The sequence below is a fragment of the Suncus etruscus genome, chromosome 6 (assembly GCF_024139225.1).
Source record: "Suncus etruscus isolate mSunEtr1 chromosome 6, mSunEtr1.pri.cur, whole genome shotgun sequence".
Lineage (NCBI taxonomy): Eukaryota > Metazoa > Chordata > Mammalia > Eulipotyphla > Soricidae > Suncus > Suncus etruscus.
Window position 1 is genome coordinate 38,301,327 of NC_064853.1, and position 19,916 is coordinate 38,321,242.

Sequence of the window (19,916 nt, forward strand, 5' to 3'; positions counted from 1 at the left end):
TCTTACATAGAACTAAAGACCTAACTAAGAAAAGTAAGTGAATAGGGGCCAGCGAGGTGGTGCTAGAGGTAAGGTGTCTGCCTTGCAAGTGCTAGCCAAGGGAAGATCGTGACCGGGGGTTCGATCCTCCGGCGTCCCATATGATCCCCCCAAGCCAGGGGCAATTTCTGAGTGCTTAGCCAGGAGTAACCTCTGAGCATCAAACGGGTATGGCCCGAAAAACCAAAAAAAAAAAAAAAAGTGGGCCCGAAGAGATAGCACAGCGATGTTTGCCTTGCAAGCAGCCGATCCAGGACCTAAGGTGGTTGGTTTGAATCCCGGTGTCCCATATGGTCCCCCGGGCCTGCCAGGAGCTATTTCTGAGCAGACAGCCAGGAGTAACCCCTGAGCAATGCCGGGTGTGGCCCAAAAACAAACAAACAAACAAACAAACAAAAAGTAAGTGAATAAAGAAAACCTTATACATCAACAAAATTACCCTTGAATCAAAAACCTAGAATAGTTTTAAAAAATTCCTATTTGAAGTCTATCGTAAAATGGTGATATTAGGGGCCCGGAGAGATAGCACAGCGGCGTTTGCCTTGCAAGCAGCCAATCCAGGACCAAAGGTGGTTGGTTTGAATCCCGGTGTCCCATATGGTCCCCTGTGCCTGCCAGAAGCTATTTCTGAGCAGACAGCCAAGAGTAACCCCTGAGCACCGCCGGGTGTGACCCAAAAACCAAAAAAAAAAAAAAAAAGGTGATATTAAAAGATTAAGTGATATAGAGCTGGAGCAACAGTACAGTTGTTAGAGCATTATCTTGCAAGTGGCCAATCTGGGTTCAATCGCTGGCATTCTAGTTGGTCCTCTGAGCCTCCCAGGAATAATACCTGAGTACAGAGCTAGAAGTAACTTGAGAGGGTCTCTGGGTGTAGGCCCCCAAAATAACAACAAAATTAAATGATCAGATAGTCACATCAAATACTTCAGTAGGCCAGAGAGATAGTATGGTAAGAGTAAGGTAAGAGTATTTGCTTTGCATGCAGCTGACCTGGGCTCAATCTCATATAATTCTCTGAGCACTGTCAGGAGTAATTCCTGAATGTAGAGCCAGGAATAGATCCTGAGTATTATTGGGTGTGGCATCCCCTCCAGAAACAAAACAAAAAAATCAAACAAACAAAAGAATACTCAGAAGCAGAAGATATGAAAAAATAAAAGATCTTTTTGAGAATTTAATTTTTCCTGTAGATTCCTGGCCTCTAAGAAAAATGGATACTGAAAAAAAGCCTGGAGGTTAACCAAAGAGAAAAAATACTACATTGTTCCTTCTAATACCCTAGAACTAACAATAGTCAGTAACCCAGAGATCTTCATTACAGTACCACTAAACATGGGCATTCAGACCTTAATGAGCAGAAGAGACAGGAGGAAAAGAAAACATAAAATGCTTCTACTTACCGGAGTTGCAGTGTACGCCTTGGGCAGATAAGAGACAGAGCCTTATGGAGCAGCTCAGCCGTATCGCACACACAGTGTAAGCTTGGTGTTAGCGTCCAGCATGCGACTGTTTGTTTTTTTTTTGCAAAAAAGAACCCCAAACAGGTCGTCCTCTTTTCCCTTTGTGCATTTGTGCTTAAACTCCAAAGGGTTAGTGAAACTTGTAAGCAAGGATGTCAGTTAATCAGAACAATACTTCACATGAAACACACACAGTACAGGAAACACATCATGCTCAATAAGTGTGCTCAGCAGCTTGTCTTTCTTTCTTTTTTTTTTTTTTCTCTTCTCCCCCCTTATAATCTTTCAAGATGAGAACTGGATTTCTCGGCAAGCAATTGTTAAAAAAATTTCACATACTCCCTTATATGGTGAAGCAACAAGCCATTAGAAGTGGGTTCCCTTACACAGAGAATGCTAAGCCAGCTTATTCGTTCTGAAAACCTAGTCTCAATCAATCATAGCTGGTTTTACCTTGTTTTCTTAATTTATCTAAATATCATTTTAGCATCACTGAGACATCAAATCTGATCATGTTCAATTTAAGTCGAGTTTGAGTTTGAGTTTTGGCCTGCCCCACATAATCTGGCCATTGCTTCACAACATAGGAAATAAGCAGGCGAACACATATATCCCAGAGACACATGTATATAATACTGTAGGTTTACGTATACACACAAGTATCCAGGAAGAACTTAAGATGACCAGCAGGAATTCTAACAATTTTCCTATGATCTAGGAAATGTGCATGAATGGAAACTGGTAAAGATGACGTACAATGAGATGATTATGAGTGTTGGGAACCAGCGTTTCAGTCAGTGCAGCTACTCCATAATTTCAAATGAACATTCTCTCTTTTATTTAACAGACATAAAAATTATTTTGAGAGGGTTTCTTTCCAAAATTCAGAACTTTGACCATCATTTGGCATTTGAGTGAAAATGCCAAAAAAAAGTATAATCTCACTGCTTTTGTATTAGATATAAAGGAATTTATGATCTCTTTGAATGTGATCTGTCTCAAAATGGCAGATGATTGAAGAACCGGTTCAACAGAGATAGCAAGTGTCTTCTAGTGTTTTCTGACTGACCAATACATCATGGAACCCCAGTAAAGAAACACAAGACAAATGGTTGCTAAAGTGAGGTTAAAAATTAAATCACATTGGTCATGGAAAGCTAGTGATGTTGACTCTCAATCAGCAAAGCTACTTTCATACCATTCTAAAGTATCCTCCCAATATTTAGAGAGAAAAAAAATACCTTTTGTTCTGTCTGTTGGGCCAACTGGCTCTGAAGTTGTTGAAGCTGGTTTGTTGACCCATCACAAAGGTTATGGTATGCCTTATTTAAGTCATTTATCTGCTCTGATATTTGTTCTTTCTCTTTTTCTGAGAGCCTAGAACATGAAACAAAAAGATCTTTAAAATAAATATATCCTCCAAACTCGCCGTAATTGCTTCTGAATTATGAAGTCTCCATCTTGATATCATTCCTTGCTACTATTAAATAGAATATGGTTAGTCTGTCATATTGACTGAAAAATTTAGAATCTAGTTCATGGTTTCCATCAATTCACAGTTTTGGATGATGCCATGCTCATGTCACAAATTGCCCAACATTCTGGTCCCATAAACTTGCAAATTTCCAAGTCCAAGTGGCAGTCACTAGTTCTAGTATAGTAAACTTAGACCCTATATTACACCCAATTGCTCAATTTATGAACATTCTTATTTTAAAAAAAATCTTGGGATGGACTGATAATACAGTAGGTAAGGTGCTTGATTTGCATCTATCCAACCTAGATTTGATCCCTGGCACCATAGTCCAACAGGAGTGACTCCTGAGTGCAGAAAAATCAGGTATCGCCAAAGATAAAAACAAAAACTTTTTAAAAAATATGCTAATTGGGGCCAGAGAGATAGCATGGAGGCATGGTGTTTGTCTTGCATGTAGAAAGATGGTGGTTCGAAACCCAGCATCCCTTATGGTCTCACAAGTCTGTCAGGAGCGATTTCTGAGCATAGAGCCAGGAGTATACCCTGACGCTGCCAGGTGTGACCCAAAAAACCAAAAAGAAAAAGTTAAATATAATCCAAAATGACACTCATTTATCCAATCTTACCCCATTGTAGTATTTTATCGGATTTGTCTTAGATTTCCTCTCCCCCCACCTTTTTTTGTTTTATATTTTTTGTTCTTGGACCACATCTACTGATGCTTAGGCTCTTCACTCAGGACTCACTCTTAGTGGTGCTCAAGGAACCATATGGAATGCCAGGAGATAATCTGGATTAGCTGTATGCAAATCAAACACCATATCCACTGTATATTCTCTCACTTTAATATCAACACCCCACACACATACACACGCCACCTTTTTTAATAATTTTTTGGGGGGGCTACACCCATCATTGGCTTACTCCTGGCTCTGTGGTCAACCCGGGTTTGCATCCTGGGACCCCATATGGTTCATGAGCCCAAAAGTAGTGATCCCTGACCTTAGAGCCAGGAGTAAGCCCTGAACACTAAAACAAACAAATACGACTCTTGAATTTTTCCCATAACCCTTTGGTTTAGCCAGGTAGATGAAATACCCCAGATATGTCATAATCTCTCATTTAACACTCACTTATGACCATGTTTGGCTAAGAAGATCTGTGAAGTTTTAATGGCCTCAGAGACCTGTTCTTTCTTGGTTGTCAACTCATCTGCCAGAACCTATACAACAGAAATAAAGAAATAAATTTCTAAATAAAGAAATTAAATATCAATTTTTAAAAATAAACTTTTAAAATATCCTAGCTTAGATCAGGTTATTTACATCAATGAGCTATCTACATAACTAAAAAGGCAGCAACCCGAATATAATGGCTTTAATTGGAGATGCTGAGGTGGTAAAATAAAGGAAAATAAAGAGAAAATAAAGATTTAAATTAAAGATATGGAAGGTAACATTAACTGAGATAAGAGTAATTTCTGGGTGGCTCTTACTTGTGTTATTCCATTAAAACATTACCATATATTATTTTATCACGGAGGAGATAAATCTTTTACTCACCTGTTGCTCTAAAATAGCTTTTTCAATGTCTGTTGATTCTTTGGTCTGGGCTGAGGTACCTTTGCTTTGTGTATTCTGTGCTAGGGTAGATACCCAGCCCAAAAGTTCTTTGACCTTCTCCACATGTTCCTGTTTTTCCTCTTCTACCACTTTCTAGAATAGGAAATAGAAAATAAAATTCTTTGCCAATATCTTAAAGACTGATTTAAATTCATATTTCTTAAACAGACACATGAAAGATATCTAAATCAGTATATAGCTAAATATAATTTTCCTAGTCTATAAAATTTTTTTGTTTGTTTGTTTTTTGTGGCCACACCAGTTTTTGTGCTCCTGGGTTACTCCTGGCTCTGCACTCAGAAATCACTCCTGGCTTGGGGGACCATATGGGACACTGGAATTTGAACCACTATCTGTCCTAGATCGGCTGCATGCAAGGCAAGCGCCCTACTGCTGTGCTATTGCTCTGGCCCCATAGAATATTTTATAGGTAGCTGTGGGATAATAAAATCTAACTTCATTATTTTTAGGTAGCATCTTTTAAATATACAGTTTTGGGGCCGGAGAGATAGCACAGTGGTGGGGCGTTTGCCTTGCATGTGGCCTACCAGGGATGAACCCAGTTCAATTCCTGGCATTACATATGGTCCCCCAGCCTGCGAGGGGGCAATTTCTGAGTGCAGAGCCAGGAGTGACCCCTGCATGCTGCTGGGTGTGGACCCCAAATCAATCAATCAATAAAGTTTAAAAAAATGTAAAGACCCCTTTACATATAGAATCTTAATTTTAATCAAGAGATTGTAGTCTTAGAGATTGAGGTAAGTATTGATTTAGTTATTAGAAAGTCTTTTGCTGGGGCCGGCGAGGTGGCGCTAGAGGTAAGGTGTCTGCCTTGCAAGCGCTAGCCAAGGATCAGGACCGTGGTTCGATCCCCGGAGTCCCATATGGTCCCCCAAGCCAGGAGCGACTTCTGAGCACATAGCCAGGAGTAACCCCTGAGCGTCACCGGGTGTGGCCCAAAAAAAAAAACCTGCAAAAAAAAAAAAAAAACCTGCAAAAAAAAAAAAAAAAAGAAAGTCTTTTGCTAATTCATATACAAGTTAATATTCTCAACAGTAATTCTTTTAGAGTAATTGAACCTTAATTTACAAAGACAGAGGTCATTTTTATAATTACATTTTCAGCTGAAGTAGAAAGGTACTACTTTGCTTGCTATTCCAGTTCCTAAAATATAAGTGTTCTTTTCATATTTCACTTAGTGCCAAATTTTTCATATAACTGCATTTTCATTAGTGATTGCATGATTTAAATGGAGCCCAAAGTAATGCTGAAGTACTATCTAGACTTCCAAGTGCACGATGGCTGTGATGTGCCTTGTAAAACAAAATACATAAGAGGCTTTTTCAGGTATGAGTTATAGTGGTCTGGCTATAAATACAACATAAGTGAGTCAACAAATCAGAATTAAATAAGGTAGTTAAATACATACAAACTGAAGCTACATACTGATTCCTTGAAAAAAAAATGTTATAAAGTGAGGTTTGCAAGAACCAAACTGGGTATTTGCCTTATGTGTAAAAATTTGGCATTTGTAAATGCAATGTTTGCAGCATTTTCATATTCATACAATTAATTCTAGTAGTGAATTGTGTGTATTTTCCACTTTTTTGGTAGATGAGCCACAGGATTTTAAATTGCATTTTCAAGATTATTTGGGAATCAACTATCCTCACCTCCTCCTCCTCTAGCCGCCGGAGTGCATCACTGATATATTTCACATGCTGAGTTGTCAAAGTCACCAAAGCTGTGTATCGAGTCCTTAGGTCCATGAACTATGGTTCAAAAAAAAATGAAATACATTACCTGGAGCTAGAGAGAAAGTATAGTACATACTTGCCTTGCATGTGGCAGACCTGGGTTGGATCCCTGGCATCCTATATGGTCTACCACCACCACTCCCAGCCAGGAGAATCCATGAGCATAGAGCCAGGAGTAAGTCCTGAGCAATGCCAGATGGGATCTCAAAACAAAAAGCAATAATATCTGGGGCAAGAGGAAAAAATAAGTTTGGTGTTACCTTGCATATGGCTAATTCCCGTTCAACACCCAGAACTATATCTTGTCCTCAAGCAGTACCAGGAATGAACTCTAAGCACAGACCCAGTGATAAGCCCTAAACACTGGTGGGTATAGCCCAAAATAAACAAAGAGAAATGTATTATCTGCCTTCAAAATGCACTTAAATTAGTTAAAATAAGGACATTTTTCAGGAAAAAGAGCAATAGTTCAAAGGGTTGGATCAAATACTTTGTACGCAAGAGGTACGGGGTTAATCCTATGATTTCAGCCCTGCTAGGATGGGGTATACCTTTGACCCCTACTACATATATGAAAAATAAAAAGAGAATGGGGGGATATTTCATAGTCACATGCTTAAATGAAAGGCATAAAGTCCAGATGCATGCATCTTTAATGAAGAGAAAAAAGTGGATTATGTCCTTCCCCATTCTTTTTCACCTCTTGTGTGATGGCATCCGATGAGGACACCATGCGACGGCGCTTGCCAGGGGATTTCTGCTGTGATTCCACAAAGGCCTTATATGTCATCAGTTGCAATTCGTAATCCTAGGAAAGGACAAAATTTCACATTTACATAGTGTTTTATCATTTACATACATCATGTGGGAGAATCAAAACATTTTATTATTGGAAAGTACTTTGGTAATTGTTTGCTAAACTTCCTATGAAAGACTAGACAGAAGATAAAAGATAGAACTATATGCCTGTTATTGTTCTAAGTGTTACTGATACATACAATGGGGCACAAGTCAGAAAAGCATCTACCCTTTCTGAAACTTAATCAAAAGGCACATAATAAATAAGCAAAAAAACAACCAAACAAAAAACAAAACAAACAGAAAACACCAAAAAAACCAACTCCAAGAGTCATCCTTACATCTTCTCTTTGCCTTAAACTTTACCTTCGCTCTATGAACCAGTTGACTCTTGTCTCCCAACAAGTCCCAAATCTAACTACCTCTTACTACCTATCTGATTGCATGTGAGTCATCCAAACGCATATTTTTGTTTATTTGTTTTGTTTTGCTTTGGGGTCACACCCAGCAGTGCTCAGGGGCTACTCCTGGCTCTATGCTCAGAAATCGCCCCGGCAGGCTCAGGAAACCATATGGGCTGCTGGGATTAAAACCACCATCCTTCTGCATGCAAGGCAAACACCCTACTGTTGTGCTATCTCTCCAGCCCCATCAAACGAACACTTCTAAATCACAGCTATGTTTGGTACCTCTCTGATAATACCCAATGGGGTATGCTGCCACCAGAAGCATACACCTTCATTAACTGAAGGATGGGGTCAGCCTCTAGGAGAAGAGTTGTTCCTATCCAGAAATAAAACCTACAGGGACAACACAAATTTTTCCAACTCAGAAATCATTTATGCTCCCGGTGGGATATGTGATAATTACCTTTACAATAGTGGAGTATTGCTGAGAAAATTTTTGACATTGGTCTAGTTTTGTCTGATTTCTCTCAATTTCTGCAAACAAAGCCTGAAAACAAAAAATATCACAGAACAATCAAAATGTTATTATATCAAAACTTAAAATAAACCTGTTATTTGGGCATGGGGTGATAGCATGGCATGCACTTATGCAGGGAGGTCAATACTGGTGGTGGGATTGGCCCTGGTAAATTGTATGTCTAAAACCCAACTATGAAGAACTTTGTAAATCACAATGGTTTCAATAAAATGTTTTTAATGTCATTATATTTATCAACTGAGCTCTTATTAGAGCCTCAGGCATGTTTTTTAAACCTTAGTGAGAACTGGAAAGATAATACAGGGGTTAAAATGCATGTAGTCTCGTGTTACAATCTTAATGTTCTTTGGATGAAATTTCAAAGTTGGGATATCAGCAAGGGGACTTCTGAGAATTATGTTATGTATTGTCCTTCCACTGTAACTTTACCTTGTCCTCTTTCTTTGCATCCTTGTTCTCATAATTAAAAATAAAAAAAATTAAAAAAAAATGCATGTAGTCTCACATACAGCCAACCCTGGTTCAATTGCCGGTACGATATATGATACCCAGAGCACTTCCTAAGGTATGGTTTCTAAACATAGAACCAAGCTGTGCCTTGGGTACAGCTGAGTGAGGCCCTAAATTCAAATTAAAATAATAAATAATAAACTTAGTGGAATCATAATAACCTAAAGATTAGATAATACTGATTACAGAGACACACCACCAGTATTTCTGATTCTGATATGGGTCCAAACTTGCATTTCTTATACATTCTCAGATCATGTTGATACTGCTAGTCTATGGTATATACTCTGAAAATACTATTATTTTACATGCATAATTTCCTCTCATCCTAACAACAGTAACCTTCGGTGGATTAAATTAAACAACAACAAACTTTATCCCTATTTTATAAACAAAGTAGAAAACTGAGAGGTAAAGCAATTTAAATATCAGGATAAACAAGCAAACCAGACTGTAACATAGCAATCTAATTCAGAATTCATAACTATAATGCACAACAAAACACCAATAAAAATTGCTTTAAATGAGGACACAGAGGGTATACTGGATAAGGCATTTATTTGCCTTGTGCAAGGATGACCCAGGTTCAATGCACAGCACCTGTAAATTCTCCTAAACATAGAACAAGGTATAAACCTTGAGTACTACCATGTTGGTCCCAAAACAAAACTGTTTTTAAGAAATATTTTTCTGAGCTGGAGAGATAATATAGTGATTAGGGAGCTTGCTCTGCACATGGTTGATTAGGTTCAATCCCTGGCACCTGTGAGGTCCCCTAACACTACCAAAAGTAATTTCTGGGGCCAGAGAGATAGCACAGTGGTAAGATATGTGACCGACCTGGGATGGATCTGGGTTTGATTCCTGGCATCCCATATTCCTGAGCCTGCCAGGAGTGATTTCTAAGCACAGAGCCAGGAGTAACCCCTGAGTGCCGCTGTATATAGCCCAGAAACCAAAAAAAAGAAAAAAGAGAAAAGTAATTCCTGAGTGCAGAGCATTGCTGCGTGTGCTCTCCCGACCCCCCAAGAAATCTTTTTCTATTCTAGTTCTACCAGGTTTTTCATCTCCTTATGTGCTAATCCAAGTAAAATATGTAATATCAAGAAAAAATTGCAAAACCAGTATCTTGAGACCATTTTGGTAGAAAGGAGAACTTGTCTTGACACTGGGGAGAAGTTTGCTGGAATTTCAGCTTCTATTATAAATTTGCTCTCCTTCAGCTCAGTTTACCGCTGCACCCACCGTCTGCTGGCTGAGCTGCTCTGAGAGCACTCTGCTGTCCTCTGCCTGGCCTGGCTTCATCAATTCCTGCTGAGTAGTGGTTTCCTCAATCCATTTGATGAGAGTTCCATGGCAGGCTCGGTAATCTCCCAGAACATCCTGGATACTTTCTAGCTCAGATTGGCTAGAAAAGCAAAAGGAAACTGATATTAGTTATCTCAGAATAAATGTAAAAAAGTCAATGATGCAATTCCCTTGTAACCCTCCATTATGGTTGGTCTTCACCAAAGAGAAACCATCTATACTTTAGGAGGATATCAATGCAAAGCAAAACCTCAAATAACAAACTAAAAGCATTGAATTAGCAAATAAAATAAAAAGCAAGAAATATTTTTACCAAGTCCTATTATAAAAATGTCACATATTTGGATTTAAAGGTAGTAAATCTAGATTTCGGGTTCTGTCCTTGCAAAAAGATCAAAGGCCACTGTCTGTATGTATTCTAGAATACCATTGTTTTCATGGCTTCAACTAAAAATAGACCTAAAATCCTGTGCTCGCTTTGGCAGCACCTATACTAAATTGGAATGATACAGAGAAGATTAGCATGGCCCCAGCACAAGGGTGACATGCAAAAAGACCTAAGATCAACTCTCCCCAAAGCATTGTACAGATTCAATGTAGTCCTATAAGAATACCCATACATTTTTCAAAGATAAAGATCAAATACCTTGAAATTCATATGGAAAAATAACCACCCCCTCCTCAAAATAGCTAAAGCAATCTTTGGGAAAAAGAAAATGGGAGGCTTCACATTCCCCAACCTCAAACTGTACTACAAAGTGGTAATAAATAAAACAGCATGGTAATAAATAAATAAAGATAATAAATAAATAAAATAATAAAGATAGGCCATCAGATCAATGGAATAGAATTGATGGGGCTGGAGCAATAGCACAGTGGGTAGAGCATTTGCCTCACATGCAGCCAACCTTAGTTTGATCCCTGACATCCTATAATGTCTCCCGAAACTGCCAATGGTAATTTCTGAGTGTAGAGCCAGGAATAACCCTTGAATGCCTCAGAGTATGGCCCAAAACAAAACAAATGGAATAGAATTGAATATCCTGAGACAAATCCTCAAGTAAATGATCAGTTAATGTTTGATAAAGAAGTAAAAATTATGAAATGGGACAAGAAAACCCTCTTCAACAAGTGGTGCTGGGAAAACTGGTCAATAACATGCAAGAAAATGAACTCAAGGGGCTGGGCGGTGGCGCTAGAGGTAAGGTGCCTGCCTTGCCTGCGCTAGCCTTGGATGGACCGTGGTTCGATCCCCCGGTGTCCCATATGGTCCCCCAAGCCAGGAGCAACTTCTGAGCACATAGCCAGGAGTAACCCCTGAGCGTTACCGAATGTGGCCCAAAAACCAAAAAAAAAAAAAAAAGAACTCAAATGCCATGTACAAAAGGAAGGATGGAAGAAAAGGCCTGGGACATAGAAGAGGCAATTAAAATGACCATTACTGCTGATCCACAAGGACTCAGAACTGCTTCAGAGCTAAGGTCTAACTTTCTGTCATTTATCTTGCCAGAAATCTTTACTATTATTTAATATCTTGTTTGTTGGGAGGGGGACACAACCAGCAACTCTCAGAGGTTACTCCTGGCTGGGGTTGGGGGATCATATGGAATGCCAGGGATTGGACCTGGCTCAGCCACATACAAGGCAAATGTCTTAACTGCTGTATTATCACTCATCCCACTATCATTTAATTTCTATCCTATCAATTCTCACCTTACATAAGACTATTTTTGTTTTAAAACTACTCCCTGAACCCTAATAGGATAAAATAATTGATACACCACTTACCGCGTCTCAAGCTGGCCAATGACTCGATGCCAACGCTCCTGCAGCTGGGAGCCTTTTTCCTGATAGCGCTCCAAATCCAGATTTCGCTCTGGGGTCAGACAGTTTAGCTGCTCTCCCACCTCCTTGGCCTTGGTAAGTTCCTCATCCAAGACTGAAAATACTGAATTCTTGTCCTTCACATCACTAAGCCAGTGCTATAAAATCACAAGCATAGCTACAGGTTATATAATGCTAAAATATATCAGACTAAGGTTGAAAAAGTGCATATCGTCTATAGCTGGCTCCACATTAATTATGATTCAGAAGCTAGATCCTATATTAGCACCAGAAATGCCCCCAAAGTCTTTGTAACATAGCCAAAAGCAGGCAGAACTAAGTAGAGAAATATGTTTGAAACCTGCCTCCATAATTTTTAAAGTGTGAAAATAAAATATTCTCAGTCTTGGCTTACTTATTTATTTTTTGTTTGTTTGTTTGTTTTTTGGTTTTTGGACCACACCCGGTGATGCACAGGGGTTACTCCTGGCTGTCTGCTCAGAAATAGCTCCTGGAAGGCATGGGGGATCATATGGGACACTGGGATTTGAACCAATCACCTTTGGTCCTGGATCGGCTGCTTGCAAGGCAAACGCCACTGTGCTATCTCTCCGGGCCCTGGCTTACTTATTAATAAAGATTAAACTCACTTTCCTAAACCCCTCCCAATTTCTTGTTTTGTTTTGTTTTTGGACCACACCCGGTGGTGCTCAGGGGTTACTACAGGCTTTGTGCTCAGAAATCGCTCCAGGAAGGCTCTGAGACCATATGGGATGCTGGGGATTGAACCCAGGCCTGTCCTTGGTCAGCAATGTGCAAGGCAAATGCCCTGCCACTGTGTTATCACTCTGGCCCAGCCCTTCACAATTTCTTATGAGAAGCAAATTAAATCAAAGATGTCATACATTAATTCAATATTTTTAGTGAGTAAATAAATAGAAAGGCTTCCTTTTCAAAACATATTTTCTCAGTCTCTTCTTTGAAATACTGAAATATATTAAAAAATAATTTGTCTGATTCAACTGCAAACTTAAATCAATGTTATGCTTTCTAAAATTCCATTTCTCTGCTAACCAAAGCAATGGCGATGTGGTCAAATTCTACATAACTAAGAGTAGCCAACCTTTAATGTAGACCGATGGGACTCTAGAGCAGAAAGATCTGCTGGCACTGCTTCCTCCTGACTCAGCTTAATTTCATAACCTTTGACCAAAAGTTCAGCATCCTCAATGCTCCGTACTATGACATCAATTGTCTTCAACCTGTGAAGGTAAAATCAACTTTTTTAAGACGTGAATTCTCATAGTAGGCTACAAATCAGGAATATGATAAAGAATTTCACAAAACTTAACTGCCAATGTCAATTTCAAATAATTATAGGATGACAGGATTTCATAAAAAATAAGAAAGCTTGGTAGACATGCTGACAATTTAAGTTATTTTGAAATAAAGTTCTAAGTAGCACTGGCATGCACATACATGTGGTGGACTCAACAGAGAAAGGCTATGAGACAAGATTGAGAACTCAACATTATTAAGAAGCTAAGATTTGGGGCCGGCGAGGTGGCGCTAGAGGTAAGGTGTCTGCCTTGCAAGCGCTAGCCAAGGAAAGACCGCGGTTCGATCCCCTGGCGTCCCATATGGTCCCCCCAAGCCAGGGGTAATTTCTGAGCGCTTAGCCAGGAGTAACCCCTGAGCATCAAACGGGTGTGGTCCGAAAAACCAAAAAAAAAAAAAAAAAAAAAGAAGCTAAGATTTATTTCTCAAATTGGTGAGTAGATGAATACAAGCAGAGAGAACTTCAAAAATGAAAAATAGGGGCCATAGAGTTAACACAGCAGTAGAGCATTTGCCTTGCATGCGGCCGACCCGGGAGGGACCCAGTTCAATTGCCGGCACCCATGTGGTCCCCCAGCCTGCCAGGGATGATTTTTGAGTGCAGAGCCAGGAGTAACTCCTGAGCACCGCTGGGTGTGGCCCAACAACCAATCAATCAATTAATCAATAAATACATAAAGTTTAAAAGAAAAGAAAAATATTAAAATTTACTTTGGCAGAGATCTTTTTGCTTATTCTTTAGTATCCCTTTCTCTTTTGGAGATTATATATTCAAACAGAAGTAAAGTATAAGAGTCCTAATATCTAAGTCCATCTACTTCTATATGTTTGGTATTTATTCACTGCAGCTTGAACAAATATTCCATGTTACTTGGAACTAAAGCCAAAAGCTTTTTTTTTTTTTTTTTTTGGTTTTTGGGCCACACCCAGCATTGCTCAGGGGTTACTCCTGGCTGTCTGCTCAGAAATAGCTCCTGGCAGGCACAGGGGACCATATGGGACACCGGGATTCGAACCAACCACCTTTGGTCCTGGATCGGCTGCTTGCAAGGCAAATGCCGCTGTGCTATCTCTCTGGGCCCTAAAGCCAAAAGCTCTTATAATGGGTATCTATTCTTCAAGATTTGTAGTCTTTTTAAAATGTTCATGAAACATTTCAGGTACTTCTCATCCCATTGGAATACTTCCCCTTGGGATCCAAAACCTCAATTCACTCACTTATTCAGATAGACGGTGGAGAGACCATAAACATGATCCATTTTTTCCACTAGCAGATTGAGTTCTGAACGAAGAGTTGGGACACTTGAACCAGAAGGGGACTGATGGAAAAAGCTGTTGCATTTCAAGGAAAGACCATCCATTTCTGACTTCAATTTCTGTAAATCATCCTGGGTATGCTGTCAGGAACAAGAACACAGAAAAAATAAGAGACTTAGTGAATAAAAAAATTATAAGTCTACAAAATCAAAATAGTAGAAATAAACTTAATAACCATATGTTACAGATTAAATAATCCATGATAGATTACTGAAAGTTAGAAGGGCTTGAAGACCATATGCGGAGCTGAAGAGCAGGCCCCAGTCAGCTGCATGCAAAGCAAATGGCCTACTATTGCTCTGGCCCCACAAAACATTTTTATTGAGGGGCCTACTGATAGTATAGTGTAGGATGTTTGCCCTGTACACAACTAATCTGGATTTGATCTCTGGCATCTCATATTGTATCTTGAGCCAGCAGGACATTTATCCCTGAATGCACAGCCAGTAAAAAGCCTGAGCACAGCGGGATGTGGCTTCAAAACCAAATAAAAAAAAGTTTTGTTATAATGTGAAATAGACTTTGCAGTCTTGGGAAAAAAATTTCAAATACATATGGAAATGGAGAGATATATGAATTTATACTTATATGTGTCATGCAGATCAATAAATACACTGAATTACTTTGTGTTATATTTGCTTTATATATTCTTATATATACATGTGATTTTGTCTAATTCAAATATAAACTAAATATTATGTCTTAAAGCTGCGTTTCTCTATTAACTGGTATGTTAAGGCAATCTCCCAACCTCCTAATGCATGCACATATAGCATGTGTGTATGCAACATAGGTGTGTTATTTATTTATTTTTTAGCTTCATTTGCTGAGTAAGCCAAGCCTAGAAGAATTTTGGTAACGAAGACCACTCACAGCAGCCAAATACTGATTTGTAGATAAAGTTTTCTACTTAAAGGAAACAGAACACCTAAAAAAAAAATAGATGTTTCCTGTGCAGGGATCAGCAAAGACACTAAAATGAACCTTACTTTGCTGGGAAATTTTTAAAATATATTCTAAGAATGATGGGGACAAGTTAAAATAATGTAGAAGCTAGTTTGAAGTTACACTCAAGAGCTAACCTGCAAAATTATGAGCATCAAAATAAAAATAGAGCAAATTTCAAATTACTGAACAAAATAACAATTGCTAAATCCATACCAAGAAAAAAAAAAGAAATGAGAGGGGAAAATGGAAATACTTTTCTTTTTATAGAAGAAAAAACTTTAAATGTAAGAGAAATTAGAAAATCATCTTTTGGCAAAGGTCATTAAAAAAAATCAGTCAGGAAACCACAACAGGGGATGGAGAGTAAGAAAGAGGCTAGGGTGCTAGCCTTTCATGTGGACTACCCAGGTTTCCTCCACAACATCCCATAAGGTCCCCTGAGCTCCCCCAGGAATGAATTCTGAGTGCAGAGCCAGGAGTAAATCTCTGAGTATACCAACTATGCACACCCCTAAAATAAAAACCCAAAAGAAATCTAAAGAGTTAGACTGAGAGATAGCTCAACAGGCTGAGCACACACTTTTCATGTACGAGGGTTAAGTTTGATCCCTTGTACTATGAGCCCTACTACCCCTCCCTGTCCCAAACACCAAGCTGGAAGTAGCCCCTGAGCATGTCAGACTCTGAGGAAGGGAGGGAAGAAAAAGGGAGAGAGGGATGGAGGGAGGAAACTGAGCAACTAAATGCAATGATAGTAAACTGAACCATGTATTTTGCGTTGGACTGGGAAGGGCTATTCAAAAACACCATTATTGTCAACTGATAAAATCTTAACAAGGCTTTTAATAACAGTATTATACATATGCTAGTTCCCAATCTGAGTCATTGTTGTGTTGGTTAGTGATAAAGGAACATCATGAGTGAAACTTACTTGAGAAAACCATTAAGGATTAGCATTATATAAACACATGTAAAAGAAAATGATAAAGCAAATGGATGTTAATATTTGAGAATACAGAAATCTATATAAGAATAAAAAGTTGTGGGGCCAGAGCAGTGGCACTAGAGATAAGGCATCTGCCTTGCAAGCGCTAGCCTAGGACGGACCATGGTTCGATCACTGGGCGTCCCATATGGTCCCCCAGGCCAGGAGCGATTTCTGAGCTCATAGCCAGGAGTAACTCCTGCGCATCACTGGGTGTGGCCCCAAAACAAAAACAACAACAAATAAAAAAGAAAAAAGTTGTATATATGGTTAGAAAATAAAGTTTTTCGGGACCCGGAGAGATAGCACAGCGGCGTTTTCCTTGCAAGCAGCCGGTCCAGGACCAAAGGTGGTTGGTTCAAATCTCGGTGTCCCATATGGTCCCCTGTGCCTGCCAGGAGCTATTTCTGAGCAGACAGCCAGGAGTAACCCCTGAGCACCGCCGGGTGTGGTCCAAAAACCAAAAACCAAAAACCAAAAACCAAAAAAAAAAAAAAAAAAAGAAAGTTTTTCAAAAATGAAGATCACAGGCCAGGGAGAGCACAACTGAGTGAGTGAATGCTTTGCATGTGGTTTCAATCACTGGCACTGTTGGGCATGGCTCCTCAAGCTCAGGGCCTGGAGTAGCCCCTTGAGCAACAGATTCATATGTCTCACATAAGCAAATTAGATCACTTACAGCCAGTGAAAATTATATCAGCTTCTTATTCCATTCTATAGACTTAGGAGAAACAAAGAAAAGAAAAATCCCTCTCAATAGTCATTCTTTTTTGTTGTTGTTGCTATTGATCGATCGGCTGACTCTACTGATAAAATATTGACTGGTTATATGTGTAAGAAAATGAAATACAGAAAAATAAAATCCAGAACAAACTACATACAAGGGTTTTAACACTGTCCACTCTACCTGTCTTACCCTCAATACTCATTGGGACAAAGACTATGACTAGAGCCAGTCACTAGACATTCCTTTTGAATCCTTTATTTAAAAAAAAAAATTTAGATTTTTTTTTTATTGGAGCATACCCGGTGGTGCTCAGGGCTGTTGTGTATGTAAACATTTCCATGGGATTATTATGTTACTGACCCTACCCTGATTGGTGATTGTGCCCTTCCCTAGGGTGTGACCTGGCATTCTGCTCCCACCCTAGGGTGGTACCTGATTCTGCTCCCACCATTGGGTGGTACCTGATTCTGGGAGATAAAAGCAAGGGTCTGTGGAAGGCAGGGGGCTTTTTGGCTGGAACTGATGCTGAGGCTTTGGGCTTCAGTCTTGTCCACCGAATAAAGCTAATATTTCCACAAGCCTGACTGTCTGCTAGCTGTTTACTCGCCGCTTCACCTCAGAACCGCTGGCTGAACAGGGTGGCAGATGTGTGCTCTGAGCTGGAGGGGAAAGACCTCATCCTCCATCCCTCCATCCCTCCATCAGTCAACCCCATCAAGGGCTGATTTGCAACAAGGGTTACTCCTGGCTCTGCATTAAGAAATGACAAGCTTGAGGGACCTTATGGTATGCTGGGAATTGAACCCAGGTCTGTCCCAGGTCAGCCATGTGCAAGGCAAACATCCTACTGCTGTGCTATCTCTCTGGCCCCCTTTTGAATCCTTTAAAGTCTCAAATAAAATCTAATATTATTCATAGAATAACATCCTATCATTCCAAGTAGAAATGTTCTTGGGACACTAAATTCCTGTAGCAATGTTGACTGACTTGGAAATCGGGAAATACAGTAGAAAATACAATTATGATAGTCCTTATACTGGAGCCTCTAATTGTGACTTCAACCTTATATTCTTCTTTAATAACACTATAAGACAAAAGCCAGGGAGTTAAAGAGATGATAATATAGCAGGGAAGGCATTTGCCTTGCATGTGGCTGATCTGTACTCACTTCCCAGGACCACATATGGTCTCGGTGCCCTGCCCAGAGTAAGCCCTGAGCACACCCAGATGTGACCCCAAAACAAAACAAACAAAAGCCAGAATCATGGCTTATTTTCTTTGTATTCCTATGAATACCTAGTAAAGCACTATTTATCACTCTTATTTCAAAAATATCATCCAAGATTTTTATAGCATTGTACTTTATTTTTTGGTTTTTCAGGCCACACCCGTTGGATGCTCAGGGGTTACTCCTGGCTAAGCGCTCAGAAATTGCCCCTGGCTTGGGGGGACCATATGGGACACCAGGGGATCGAACCACAGTCCTTCCTTGGCTAGCGCTTGCAAGGCAGACACCTTACCTCTAGTGACACCTCGCCGGTCCCAGCATTGTACTTTCCTAAGGTTTTCATTATATGTATTTCACTGTTACTTTGGGAGGACGGGATCTCTCAAGCAATGTTCAGGGGACCCAGTAATCACTCCCGTAATACTCAGCCATTTGAGCCAAAGGTTCAATGCTCAGGACTAGAGGCAATACTGCTCAGGCCCTGGTGCCACCAGTCACCTCAGTGATACTTAGCACCCTTCAAGAGCTATACCCAGCAGTGCTCAAAGAACCCTGTAGTGCTAAGGGTTAAAGTTGGTATCTTAAAATTATTTTCTTTTTTTTTTCCTTAAAGCTATTTTCTTGGTCATATGATGATTGTTAACTTGCTCATAATCACATAAAGAATTCCTATCAGTGGCCATAGTATATCTTTTTTTTTCTTTTTTGGGGGGAGGTCACATCTGGCGGCGGCACTCAGCGGTTACTCCTGCTCAGAAATTGCTCTTAGCAGGCATGGGGAACCATCTGGGATGCCGGGATTCGAACCACCATCCATCCTGGATCAGCTGTGTGCAAAGCAAACACCCTACCACTGTGCTATCTCTCTGGCTCTGCCACAGTATATCTCAAGTCTTTGTTTACGATGTTTTGGTTTTGGTTGCTCAGGCTTTACATCAAGCTCTAAGCTCAGGAAATCATTTTGGCCGGTGCTCAGGGAACTATATGGAGTGCTAGGAATTGAATCCATGTTGGCCGCATGCAAGGCAAGAACTTTATGTGCTGCACTATCACCAGCTCCTTTTTTTTTTTTTAAATCATATACTGGGGTGGAGCTGAGAGCAGCAACACTATTAAGCAGTCTTAAAATATATAGCTCAAATAAATGTAGTCAGTACTTAGACCACGCAGCAGTGCTTAGGGGTTACTCCTGACTCTGCACTCAGGAATCACTCTCGACAGGCTAAAGGGAACATATGGTGTGCTGGGGATTGAACCTATGTTGACTGCTATACTATCTCTATTACCCAGAACTCCTAATTAGAAACCCCATGATTACCTTCTTCTTAGGATTTGTTCCCTGGCCCTTAAATTTATTTTACAACCAGCTCTTAGAGCTTACCTCCTGCTCTGCAATCCTTAATGCAATTTCCTGCCGAGCATCTTTATCAGTCCTTGAACTGGCTAGAGACTGAATTCGTTTAATCATCCTTTGTTCACACTCCTCTAAGTGCAGCTGGATATTCTTCAGCTCTGAAATATATGTCTTGGCTACAGTTTCCTCTTTGTCCTCTGTGAAAATACAAGCAAAGACGACCTCTGAGTATCATAATAGACATTAGGAAACCTGGGAATAAAAGATTCACTTTCA

At 39.8% G+C, this 19,916-nt stretch overlaps 1 protein-coding gene and 1 non-coding gene across 2 annotated transcripts in view; one reads left to right on the plus strand and one right to left on the minus strand.

Annotated features, from left to right (window-relative positions):
- Window positions 1-19,916, minus strand: part of MACF1 (microtubule actin crosslinking factor 1) — a 413,147-nt gene that overhangs the window by 150,788 nt on the left and 242,443 nt on the right. Inside the window, exons 26-36 of the mRNA XM_049774609.1 lie at window positions 19,668-19,837; window positions 14,300-14,478; window positions 12,867-13,005; window positions 11,708-11,901; window positions 9,857-10,019; window positions 8,027-8,110; window positions 7,059-7,166; window positions 6,275-6,373; window positions 4,542-4,694; window positions 4,113-4,201; window positions 2,744-2,879 (exon numbers count right to left, since the gene is read on the minus strand). Coding sequence (XP_049630566.1) covers window positions 2,744-2,879; window positions 4,113-4,201; window positions 4,542-4,694; window positions 6,275-6,373; window positions 7,059-7,166; window positions 8,027-8,110; window positions 9,857-10,019; window positions 11,708-11,901; window positions 12,867-13,005; window positions 14,300-14,478; window positions 19,668-19,837 — 1,514 coding nt within the window. The remainder of the gene's footprint in view (window positions 1-2,743; window positions 2,880-4,112; window positions 4,202-4,541; window positions 4,695-6,274; window positions 6,374-7,058; window positions 7,167-8,026; window positions 8,111-9,856; window positions 10,020-11,707; window positions 11,902-12,866; window positions 13,006-14,299; window positions 14,479-19,667; window positions 19,838-19,916) is intronic.
- Window positions 10,389-10,491, plus strand: LOC126012350 (U6 spliceosomal RNA). Its single transcript, XR_007496860.1, has one exon. It is a non-coding gene; the product is annotated as a U6 spliceosomal RNA (small nuclear RNA).